The sequence below is a fragment of the Leptonychotes weddellii genome, chromosome 4 (genome assembly GCF_054177405.1).
Source record: "Leptonychotes weddellii isolate Sample4059 chromosome 4, ASM5417740v2, whole genome shotgun sequence".
In the NCBI taxonomy this organism is placed as follows: domain Eukaryota; kingdom Metazoa; phylum Chordata; class Mammalia; order Carnivora; family Phocidae; genus Leptonychotes; species Leptonychotes weddellii.
Window position 1 is genome coordinate 37,815,169 of NC_138372.1, and position 12,692 is coordinate 37,827,860.

Genomic DNA, 12,692 nt, shown 5'->3' on the forward strand with positions numbered 1-12,692 from the left:
CACTGTGTCTCTCTCTGTCAAATAAATAAATAAAATCTTTAAAAAAAAAAAACTGCAACATTATTTACAACAGCCAAGATATGGAAGCAAGTTAAGTGCCCACTGATGGATGAATGGATAAAGAAGATGTGGTGTACATACACATGGAATATTAACTCAATCATGAAAAAGAATGAAATCCTGCCATTTGTGAAAACATGGACATTATACTACAGGACATTATACTAAGTGAAATAAGTCAGACAGAGAAGGACAAATACCTTATGATTTCATTTACATATGGAATCTGAACAAAACAAACAACAACAAAGAAAAACAGACTCATAAATAATAACTAATGATCCCCAGAGGGGAGATGGTGGAGGGATACCTGAAATAGGTAAAGGAAATTAAGAGATATAAACTTCCAATTATAAAATAAATAAGTCATGGGGAAGAAAAGTACAGCATTGGGAATATAGTCAATAATACTGTAACAATTTTGTGTGGCGACAGTAACTATACTTATCATGGTGAGTATATGACAATACAGATAATTTGCAAATCTCTGTGTTCTACACCTGAAACTTATATATCAAGTATACTTCAATTAAAAATATATATACACAAATTATAAATGCATAGGAATAAAGGTTATAAAAATGTAGTTACAAGTGGTTAATGCTGGATGGACTGAATACAAGGATTTTTAACATTTTCTTTTCATGATCTAAATATCCTACAATGACCATATAATAACTTTTATTTACTGACTTTTTTCATTATTAAAAAGTAAATAATACTGGGGTGCCTGGGTGGCTCAGTCGTTAAGCATCTGCCTTCCGCTCAGGTCATGATCCCAGAGTCCTGGGATAGAGCCCCGCATTGGGCTTCCTGTTCAGTGGGAAGTCTGCTTCTCGCTCTCACATTCCCCCTGCTTATGTTCCCTCTCTCACGGTCTCTCTCTCTGTCAAATAAATAAATAAAATCTTTAAATAAATAAATAAATAAATAAAAAGTAAATAATACAAGTCAAATTCCTTCCACCTTTCCTTAGAGAAATAAGCTTACTATCATTCCTAACCAGCTCTGTACATATCTAAACATAAAAAATTGTATTTTAGGTAAACATATAATGGGAGGTGCTATTTTCTCCTTTTAAAAATGGAATTATACAGGACACCTGGGTGGCTCAGTGGGTTAAACGGCTGCCTTCAGCTCAGGTCATGATCCCAGAGTTCTGGGATGGAGTCCCACGTCAGGCTCTCTGCTCAGCGGGGAGCCTGCTTCTCCCTTTGCCTGCCACCCCCCCTGCTTGTGCTCTCTCTCTCTCTGACAAATAAATAAATAAAATCTTTTAATCTTGGTAGCAACAAGCTTTTTTCATTCAACAATAAATCACAGGACATCTTTCCATTTCAATATATAAAACCATCTCTTTTTTTTTTATGGCTACATATTATCGTCATTATATAACTATATAACTTAATCTTTAGCCAACTAATGGACAATAAAGTTGCCGATTTTTTGCTATTACAAACAGTGCTGCAAATATCATTTAATAATTGGGACCATATTAAAACAATAACTAACATTTGACTGCTAACTATCTACCAAGCTCCACAAGCTTCTACATGAATTAAATATACTACAATTATTACTGTATTATTATTATTACTTGTATAATTTATATTTTCTTCTGTAACCTACCCATTCATGCTGTTTTCCTTGGATATCAAGTAATTTTTTTAAAATGATTTTATTTGGGCGCCTGGGTGGCTCAGATGGTTAAGCGTCTGCCTTCGGCTCAGGTCATGATCCCGGGGTCCTGGGATCAAGTCCCGCATCGGGCTCCCTGCTAGGCAGGGAGCCTGCTTCTCCCTCTGCCTCTGCCTCTCTCTCTCTCTCTCTGACTCTCATGAATAAATAAATAAAAAACATTTTAAAAAAATAAAATGATTTTATTTATTTGCCAGAGAGAGAAAGAGGGCTCAAGAGAGTGTGAGAGCACAAGCAGGAGGAGTGGCAGGCAGAAGGAGAAGCAGGCTCCTCGCCGAGCAGGGAGCCTGATGTGGGACTCGATCCCAGGACCCTGGAATCATGACCTGAGCCGAAGGAAGACGCTTAACTAACTGAGCCACCCAGGCATCCCAAGTAATTATTTTTTTAATCTAAAAATTTAATCTAAAAAAATTCTGGAGCGCCTGGGTGGCTTATTCAGTTGGGCATCTGCCTTGGGCTCAAGTCATGATCCCCGGGTCCTGGGATCCAGCCCCAAGGCGGGCTCCCTGCTTAGCGGGGAGTCTGCTTCTCCCTCTCCCTCTGCTTCTCCTCCCCCCCACTTGTGTGCTCTCACTCGCTCTTTCTCTCAAATAAATCAATAAAATCTTAAAAATAAATAATAAAAATAAAAAATTTCTGGCAGAATATCCAAGAGTTCCATGAAAACATCCAGCATATAAGCATTCATGGATTTATACATTCTACAAATATTATTTGAGAACCTACTATGTGCTGGACACTAAGTGAACAAGAGGACATGGTCTCCATACTCATGGGTTTTTAGCCTAGCTAAACTGAGTTAATAAGGGGAAAAAAAAAAAAGTAAAAAAGGGAATATGTATATGTCAATTAGGGAAAGACTAGTATATATCAGTGCACACCATTCAATACACAATTATAGTTACCTTTTTTTTTAGATTTTATTTGACAGAGCACAAGCAGGGGGAGTGGCAGGCAGAGGCAGAGGGAGAAGTAGGCTCCCCGCTGAGCAGAGAGCCTGACGTGGGGCTGGATCCCAGGACCCCGGGATCATGACCTGAGCCGAAGGCAGATGCTTAACCAACTGAGCCACCCAGGCACCCCTATAATTACTTTTAAACCAGTCTTGCCTCATCCTATGGATCTAAACTATCTTTAATCTTCTTAAAAACTGGTTTACTTATGTCATTTTCATGATCAAGAACCCACAACTTCTCTTAGTACTTCCCAAATAGACTTCACCCATTCTCTACATTAGCTATTTCAATCTTTACCACTGAAGGTTTCCTGTTTCCCACCACTTCCCCCACAACTTCTAAAAAACCACTTAAGTAAACTCCAGTGCCTACTTTACAGAGCAAAAAAAGTCTATAAAGAATGCTTTCAACACCGAACCGCCTGCATCCACGAACTGCCTGCATCCACGCTCTTCATTACACATTCCTCCATTTTCGATAGAGATTTTCTATTTCTCTAAAACCAATCCCCTCAGGGCACCTGGGCGGCTCAGTCGTTAAGTGTTTGCCTTTGGCTCAGGTTGTGATCCCAGAGTCCTGGAATCCAGCCCCTGCTCCGCAAGAAGCCTGCTTCTCCCTCTCCCACTCCCCCTGCTTGTGTTCCTGCTCTTGCTATCTGTCAAATAAATAAAATCTTTAAAAAAATAAAATAAAACCAATCCCCTCATGAATATTCTTGACCCTGTCACCTCACAATCATCTAAGGATCTTGTTCCCTCTATTATCTCCTGTATCTTCAACCTCTTTCTCTGATTCTTTTTTTTCTCAGGCAATAGACATGCTCATGTCTCTTCTGTCTTGAAAAAATTCTCCCTTGACCACATATAATACTTTACCCTAAAACCTCCTCATCCCCTCCCCTAGAACCAAACTTCTTTAGAAATATCTATCTCACTATCTAAAATTTCTCACTTTGCAACTCACTGCAATCTAGCTTCTGCCTCCCTACCATTCCTTTGAAACTGCTTTCACCAGGGCCAAATAATTTCTTGGGTCTCCACAAGACTATTCTCAGTTCTTACATTACCTGACTTCTCAGAATAATCTAATAATGAAATACTTAAAAGAATTTTCCTTCAAAAAAAAAAAAAAAAAGAATTTTCCTTCAATGGCTCCTCACTTAAAAAAAGGGTGGGGGGACCCTAGCATTTTCTCCCACTTTCTGACTTTCCCTTTTCAATTTCAATGATTTATGGGTTAAAGGTCCTCAGCCTTGGAGAGATTAATGTGCTCAAGGTCACATAATTAATGATGTAAAACCAGATACACAAAGGACTAAGAATGCCATACTTTATACATTCTAGCACCTATTACATTTAATCCATTTGTGCTTCAGTATCTATCTGCTCCCTAACTCTACAGGGGGCTAGATGAACTAGAATGGGCTAGAGATCTTTTTAATGCTAAATCTTATTTCCAAAAGAAATATTTTAGTTAAGAATGTTCTTCCTGGGACGCCTGGGTGGCTCAGTTGGTTAAGCGTCTGCCTTCAGCTTGGGTCCTGGGATCGAGTCCCGCATCAGGCTCCTTGCTCAGCAGGGAGCCTGCTGCTTCCTCTGTCTCCTGCTCCCCCTGGTTGTGCTTTCTCTCTCTCTCTGACAAATAAATTAGTAAAATCTTAAAAAAAAAAAAAAAAAAGAGGGCGCCTGGGTGGCTCAGTTGGTTAAGCGACTGCCTTCGGCTCAGGTCATGATCCTGGAGTCCCAGGATCGAGTCCCGCATCGGGCAACCTGCTCAGCAGGGAGTCTGCTTCTCCCTCTCCCCTCCCCCTTCTTGTGCGCTCTCTTTCTCTCACTCTCTCTCTCAAATAATAAAAATAAATAAAACAAATAAATAAAATCTTAAAAAAATAAATAAAAAATAAATTAAAAAAAAAAGAATGTTCTTCCTATTCTTACCAGCCCATCAGCCCACACTGAAGAAATTAGTCTAAGGAATGGTAACAAAGATACATTTATTAAAGTCATATTAGTTTTCAGAAGATTCAATGTATTTCAACCACAGACAGCACCCACTTTGTTAACTGAGCGTGAATCTCACAAGGAATTTGTCTCTACATTACAAGACTAAGAAAGTACACCTGAAATCAAGTTTTAAATTCAGGTATCAGAACAAGGGGTTGGGGCGCCTGGGTGGCTCAGTCAGTTAAGAGTCTGCCTTCGGCTTAGGTCATGATCCCGGGGTCTTGGGATTGAGCCCCACATCGGGCTCCCTGCTCCGCGGGGAGCCTGCTTCTCCCTCTCCCTCTGCCTGCCACTCCCCCTGCTTGTGCTCTCTCTCTAACAAATAAATAAAATCTTAAAAAAAAAAAAAAAGAACATGGGGTTGGATGGTGTCAAGTTCCTAGAATTTATATAGATGTAAGTACATGATTTCTTTTGTAGCTCTCAGATTCTATAATCTTACCAATAAGATGTATATATACCACACTGCAATTGCTGCCTCATCTACGAAAAAAAAAAAGCATTACTATTCCAGGGGGATTTAGTTGAAAAGATCAAGAAATAAACCCATGTTCTTCCCATCTAATACAAAAGAAAATGCTCTCTTATGTATATTCTGATATCTGAGATTTGCCCAAAGCTTCTGCTCAGAAGTGTGTCACCCTACTCTTAACTTTGGGAAGCCAGCAGATGTTCACTTGGATTGTGAACATCCTTCTGTTCATCAGCATGTAACAGTAAACAACATTCAGAAATAACCTGTACCTTATTCAGCACACATCCATTATTTTCTATGGTATATTGAGAATTTATTAAGATAACCATCTTCTCAGCACCTGGGTGACTCAATTGTTAAGCGTCTGCCTTCGGCTCAGGTCATGGTCCCAGGGTCCTGGGATTAAGCCCCGCACTGGGCTCCCTGATTGGCGGGAAGCCTGCTTCTCCCTCTCCCATTCCCCCTGCTTGTGTTCCCTCTCTCGCTGTGTCTGTCAAATAAATAAAATCTTAAAAAAAAAAAGAGATAACCATCTTCTTACTTGTAACAGTCTGAACAAAATTTAAAATAAAAGAGCTTGCCCTTCAGAAGCTTACAAGCCTTTTCATATTGTTCTTCTCCCCTCCCCCCTCCCCCACAGAAAAACACGGGTCTTTTTACAAACTGGTTAAACATGGAAGTGTTTTATACTCTTTTTTTAAGATTTTATTTTTGGGACGCCTGGGTTGCTCAGTCGGTTAAGCATCTGCCTTTGGCTCAAGTCATGATCCCAGGGTCCTGGGATCAAGCCCCGCATTGGTCTCCCTGCTCGGCAAGAAGTCTGCTTCTCCCTCTCCCTCTCCCGCTACCCCTGCTTGTGTTCCCTCTCTCGCTATGTCTCTCTCTGTCAAATAAATAAAATCTTAAAAAAAAAAAAAACATTTAAAAAAAATAGGATTTTATTTTTAAACACTCTATACACCCATCATGGGGCTTGAACTCACAACCCCAAGATCAAGAATCACATGCTCCACAGACTGAGCCAGCCAGGTGCCCCAGTGTTTTATACTTATTTAAGTCAATCCAAACTTCCTAACTACTCTTCATTATTAAAATAATTTACTACTGGGTACCTGGGTGGCTCAGTCGTTAAGCGTCTGCCTTCGGCTCAGGTCATGATCCCAGGGTCCTGGGATCGAGTCCCACATCGGGCTCCCTGCTCGGCAGGAAGCCTGCTTCTCCCTCTCCCGCTCCCCCTGCTTGTGTTCCTGCTCTCGCTATCTCTCTCTGTGTCAAATAAATAAATAAAATCTTAAAAAATAAAATAAAATAATTTACTACTTAGACTGCACTAAAAATTCTGTCCATCTAGAATCTCCACTTTACACCAATAAAGATTTGAACAGTAGTTTCCAAACTGAAGTCCCTTAATTCTTGCAGATGAGAAGGAAATCAACACTTACCACTTATACAGATCCCTAAAAAAAACAGAATTGATGTCCTGCAGGTAGTTTAACATTTCAAAAAAGCTGAATACAAATAACACATATACATAAGTAAAATTCCACAGGCTATTACTTAATAAATGCAGACTGGTATGCAAATCTTTCCAGGCATTATTTCCCCATATTCCTTTAATAAGGGCCACCTCTGGTGCTTATTCACACATTCAAAAGACATATAATTAGGGACGCCTGGGTGGCTCAGTCGGTTAAGCGTCTGCCTTTGGCTCAGGTCATGATCCCAGGGTCCTGGGATCGAGTCCCGCATCGGGCTCCCTGCTCAGCACAGAGCCTGCTTCTCCCTCTGCCCTTCCCCCTGCTCATGGGCTCTCTCTCTGACAAATAAATAATAAAATCTTAAAAAAAAAAAAAAAGACATATAATTATATGATAGATATGTACTGTAATAGGCCATGTACAAAATCCTACTGACATACAGTGAAAGGAGGAATTGGTTCTACATGTAAAAACTTCACAGAGATAACATCTGAGAGTCCTGAAAGGATAATTGAGCTCTCTGGGCGGTAGGTGCCTCATGTCTATTTCTAACTACAAAAATTCACAGAATTTCACTTTAGGTTGGATAAGTCTTTAAAGATCATCTAGTATTGAGGTTTTCCAACTTTAGTCTATAGTCACAGAATCTTGGGGTGCCTGGCTGGCTCAGTCGGTTAAGTGTCCGACTCATGATCGCAACTCAGGTCTTGATCTCAGGGTCATGAGTTCAAGCCCCGCATTGGGCTCCATGCTGGGAGTGGAGCCTACTTTAAAAAAAAAAAAAGAAAGAAAAGTAACAAAATTTTTCTTTGTAAGTCTAATTGAAATTTGCAGTATATAGGATAGATAAAAGTGGACCTGCTCTTTTGAAAGGAGAAAGTTACTGGAAAACACTGTTGTTCTAATCAACCCCATTCACTTTAAAAACTAATAAGAACAATGATTTGACAAAGGACCTCATCAAGATAGAACTGCAACAATATATTCAAAGAATACCCCTACCCCAGAAGTATTACCTCTCCTTTTAAGTCTTTCCTAATTTCCCCCTAAATGTAGTTTGTAACTCCTCATATTATTCCCCAATATATCTAGCATATACTTCTATTATGGCTTCTATAAAACTTTAGTGCCCTAATTTTACCTTTTTTTTTTTATAACGTGTGTGTGTGTGTGTCGCTCTTTTAGATTAAGCTCCCTGAAGGCAGGGACTGTCTTACTCATTTTTGTATCGCCAGCATGGAGAATAAGTTATACTCAACCAAGTTTTAGAAAAGATTTAAGATAGTGCAGCACCTGGCACACAGTAGGACTTAAGCATTTGTCAAATAAATTTGCCAAACTGAGGTCATTAAATGAAATATCTAAAGCGGTTAGAACAGTATTTGACACATAGTGTATATTCTGTAAACATGAGCTGTTATATGTAATTTTATATAGGCAGAAAAAACTGAAGCTGTTACTCAACATTTATTCTGGAAAATAAGCACCTTTTATCAAGGTTTCAATTTGCTCATTCACATATTACTACACTTGATCTTAGCCAAAAGGCCGAGAAGCTCATTCACATATTACTAATGCAACCACTCTCATCTTTGATGAGAAAAAATTTTAGCCCACCACAAAGATCTCTTGACCCTGCAGCCTGCAAAAAATAGTACAAAGAGTTGTGTACTGTTAATCTCTAGACTTGGGAGTGAAAGGAAAAATTAGGCCAGTCTCAGACTTGGGGCTAAATCACTTCTTTCTAGACCTCAGTTTCAGTCATTTGTCAAATGGGAGAAATGGGGAGTCAAAAGATTTCCTCCAAGGTTCTTTCCTGCTCTAATACTGTAGGGGCTTATAAGAAATTGGGATCTAGAATCCTTCACCTTCCAACCCAACACGAGTAAGAATATAAAAATCAGTAAATGGTGAACGGGATTTGGTGTCAAACAGACAGGGTTTTCCTATCAGCTGTTACTTAGCTGTGTAATTCTAAGAAGCCAACTCTCTGGATCTCAATTTCCTCAACCTGGAAAACGAAGTTGTTGGACAATACGATCTCTCTTTACAAGACATCATAGTCACAACACTCTATGAAATAAGCTATCTCTGAAAGAAATATTCAGGTGGGGACTGAGCCACTAGTTATTAAAGATGTTCAGAGGATTCCAGCATAAAAGTAGACAATTTCAGGATTAGAAGAAACCGCACAAGTCTTCTATGACTCACCCAACTGAGAGCTAAGTCCTCTCTAACAAGACCTTGGAAGAGATCCCCCAAACATTCTAGTAAATGAGGAACAACCCATGGAAACGAGCCACTTCATCTTAGGCCAACTATGATGCCCAAGTTCTTTTACTGAAGCCACACCATCCTCTAACAACTTCCACCCATTAGTTTTACCCCTCTTTCAGCCATGGGCACCTAAAATATTTTTGGATAGTAATAATATGCCCCTTAAATATCCTCTCCAGAATTAAAATTCCCAACTCCTTCAACCTTTCCTCCTAACATAATACCAAGACTCCCTCACCATCCAGCCTGCCTTCCTCAGAGAACCCTCCATTCTTGCTTTAGCGAATGTCAAAATCACTCGAACAGCCCTTCCCATTCTAACATCCTGATTCCTCGTAGAACCTAAGATTTTGCACTTGTCCAGCTGAAACCACATGGAAGCCCCTAATTGCCCTTGCCACCTCCACCCAAGGAAGCACTGGGGATGGGAAGTGTGCCCCTGTTGCTCCTTCGGAAGACAGAGACAAGAAGTGACGGCGTCAGCAACAGAGAGGCCCGCACCCGGCTCTCCCCTCCGGTCCAAGCCTCCTCCCTCACCGGTATTGCTTGGGGTCGCTGGGAGATTTGACGATCTCAGGGTCTCCGGCATTATTAATAGGCCCCCTCCGTCCCTCCTCCTCAGATTCATCAGCTCCTAGACGGGCAACCCGGCCGCTCTCGCCCAAATCCTGTCCATTGGGTTGCAGGTCAGGACAGCTGCAGGTAGACTTCGCCTTGTTCCTTCCAGGCATGGTCAGAGTAGGAAAGGGTCTGGCAGCAGCCGAGTCTTCGCACTGACCCCGCGCTTGGATTCTCCACAGCGCCGCGAGCTCCCGCCCGGCCTCACACCACAACTTCCTCCGGGTGGCACAGACTGCAGCAACCGTGATTCTCCTCAGCATTCACCACGAAGCCGGAGCAGTGGGCATCCCGCTCGCCAGGGACCACCCCCTCCTCCTCCTCCTCCTCCTCCAGCCGCTCCTCCTCCTCCGCGTTCCAGAGGCGGCGGCGGCCGGCGTTGGTGCTGCCGCAGCCGCTGGGGAGGATAGGCCTGAACCCCTCCCCCAATCCGGTCGGCCTCACGCCAGCTTCCCTCATCCCTCCGCCCTCCCGGCCGCCGATGACGCTACTGATTCTAGCCAATCAGGAGGCAAGAAGAGAGGTCACGCGCATACAAACCACCAATGGGAACAGGGAATAAAAGGAACCAAAGAGACCGGGCCGGATTCTGGGAGCACCTCGAAACCTAGGGTGGGCGGGGCGAGGAAGAAGAGGCGGAGAGAGTGGCGCGAAGGACGACGGGAAGAAAAGCGCTTGCGCCGCGTTTATGACGTATACGGGGTGTTGGTGTGCGGCAGACAGTGAGTAATACTCCGCGGCTCTGAAAAAAATACTCCCCTGATGAGAAAATTGAGAAGCGAGTGGAGAAAATGAATTTCCAAGGTTTTTTTCCCCCAATTATATATTTTTTGTATTCTGCCCTTAACACCCGGGGCGTAGCTTTCAGCCGTGACTCAGCATGTAAAAAGCGGAACGCCGGAAGTATTTTTCTCGGCCGGATGGAAGCTGCGAGGGAGTGAAGCCTAGCTGTATGGCAGAGATAGCGGTGTGGTTCTCCATCTTATCGCTTGGAGAACCTTGGTGCTATTTCCCCTCAGAGCCTAAGAAAGTGCTTGAGAGACTAGCGTAGATGTGCTCATTCTTCCATGCGAGAACATTAGCTCCGCTACAGCCTAGAGTCCACAGCGTGTCTGCTGCCTTCAAGTACCTTTTTCCAAAGTTTTTTCTGCCTGTAATGGTCTTTGGTGGGCAATCATTTAAATTGACTGAAACAGACATACTTGAAAAATAAAAAACAACTGACATGTTAATAAGATACAGTATACTGACACCCTGAAGCAAAAGATCCTCACACATAAGGGGGAAAAATACATATAAATGAATGGAGGAAGATCAGAAAGAGGTATTGATGGCTGTTAAATGTGTTTACATTTTACTAGGCCTCCGGAGCTCCAGACTCAGGGAATGCAATCATGAACAAAACAAAGATCCTTGTCTTTACGAAGCTTGCTTTTTTTTTTTTTTTTTTTTAAGTAAACTCTACCCCGAGTGTGAGGCTCCAACTCAGACTCTGAGATCAAGCGGGGCATGCTCTACCAAGCAAGCCAGGAGCTCCTGGGGCCTGCATTCTAATGGGGATAAACAGACAATAAAATCAATGATATATTTTAAAAACAATGAATGCTATGACAAATAATTCAGGATAAACGAATAAGAAGTTGGGAAGAGTAAGTGCATTGATTCAGGCAGATGATGAAAAACTGAACTAGGGCAGCACATGAGATAAATTAACTGAAAAATATTGTTTAAATATCCCAGTTTATTTTCATACATCTTTTCAGGAACCTGTCAGTTTTTAAGGTAAGAACTCCACTGGACTGCCCTCCTTCAGGGAAATGTTTTTTCTTTGTAAATCCAGTTCCTAGCATAGCTTCCCAGTCAGTACATTGTAAAGCAGTCAGTAATGTTTGTTGTTGAATAAATACCTGAAGTGACATGTTATTTTGAGAGTGGTTTTTTTTTTACTTACCAAAGCAATAATACCGTAGGGAAGGACTCTTTAGATTCAACCAGTAATTAGAATTTTTAACACAGACAAAGAGAGGCTGCATCTAAAGTGTGACCTGTTAGTTTTTCCCTTTAAAAAGAGGCCTCTGGGGGCGCCTGAGTGGCTCAGCGGGCCACAAACTTAAATTTACCATTGTGAAAAGCTCTAAAAGGAAAAATACAGAGGGACCTAGTCTAGTCAGAGAGTTTCTTTAAACAATAGACATTTAAACTTAAATTTGGGGGGGCGCCTGGGTGGCTCAGTCGTTAAGCATCTGCCTTCGGCTCAGGTCATGATCCCAGGGTCCTGGGATGGAGCCCCGCATCCGGCTCCCTGCTCTGTGGGAAGCCTGCTTCTCCCTTTCCCACTCCCCCTGCTTGTGTTCCCTCTCTCGCTGTGTCTCTCTCTGGCAAATAAATAAAATCTTTAAAAAAAAATAAAAAATAAAAAAATAAATTTGGGGATGCCTGGGAGGCTCAGTCGGTTAAGCGTCTGCCTTCGGCTCAGGTTGTGATCCCAGGGTCCTGGGGTGGGTCCCGCATCGGGCTCCCTGCTCCTTGGGGAGCCTGCTTCTCCCTCTGCCTCTCTCTGTCTCTGTCTCTCATGAATAAATAAATAAAATTTTTTTTTCTAATAAAAATCTTTTAAAAAATTAAAAATAGGGCGCCTGGGTGGCTCAGTTGGCTAAGCGACTGCCTTCGGCTCAGGTCATGATCCTGGAGTCCCGGGATCGAGTCCCGCATCAGGCTCCCTGCTCAGCAGGGAGCCTGCTTCTCCCTCTGACCCTCCCCCCTCTCATGTGCTCTCTCTCATTCTCTCTCTCTCAAATAAATAAATAAAATCTTTAAAAAAAAAAATTAAAAATAAACTTAAATTTGAAAAATATATGGGAGGGCCGCCTGGGTGGCTCAGATGTTTAAACGTCTGCCTTTGGCTCAGGTCATGATCCCAGGGTCCTGGGATCAAGCCCCACGTCTGGCTCCTGGCTCAGCGGGGAGCCTGCTTCTCCCTCTCCCTCTGCCTCTCCCCCTGCTCGTGCTCTCTCTCTGTATCTCTGTATCTCCAATGAATAAAATCTTTAAAAAAAAAATTCTTCTAACTTGCTTTAAAATATATATATATGTATATATATATATGGGAATTCGCATATAATTT

The 12,692-nt window shown here is 42.0% G+C and overlaps 1 protein-coding gene and 1 long non-coding RNA gene across 5 annotated transcripts in view; one reads left to right on the forward strand and one right to left on the reverse strand.

Annotated features, from left to right (window-relative positions):
* The window catches only part of NRDC (nardilysin convertase), a 108,991-nt gene extending 99,021 nt beyond the window's left edge, over positions 1–9,970 (reverse strand). Inside the window, exon 1 of one of the 4 annotated variants that reach the window (XR_014144498.1) lies at positions 9,488–9,970. Coding sequence is in view for 3 of the 4 variants with exons in the window: in XM_081816897.1 (XP_081673023.1) it covers positions 9,488–9,831 (344 nt within the window). In the remaining variant the exon portion in view is untranslated. The remainder of the gene's footprint in view (positions 1–9,487) is intronic. The other 3 variants (XM_081816897.1, XM_081816896.1, XM_081816898.1) reach the window with 3 other exon arrangements.
* Positions 9,945–11,484, forward strand: LOC145721044 (uncharacterized). The gene is made up of 2 exons (XR_014144506.1): positions 9,945–10,372; positions 10,930–11,484. It is a non-coding gene; the product is annotated as an uncharacterized LOC145721044 (long non-coding RNA).
* Positions 11,485–12,692: the final 1,208 nt, after the last annotated feature.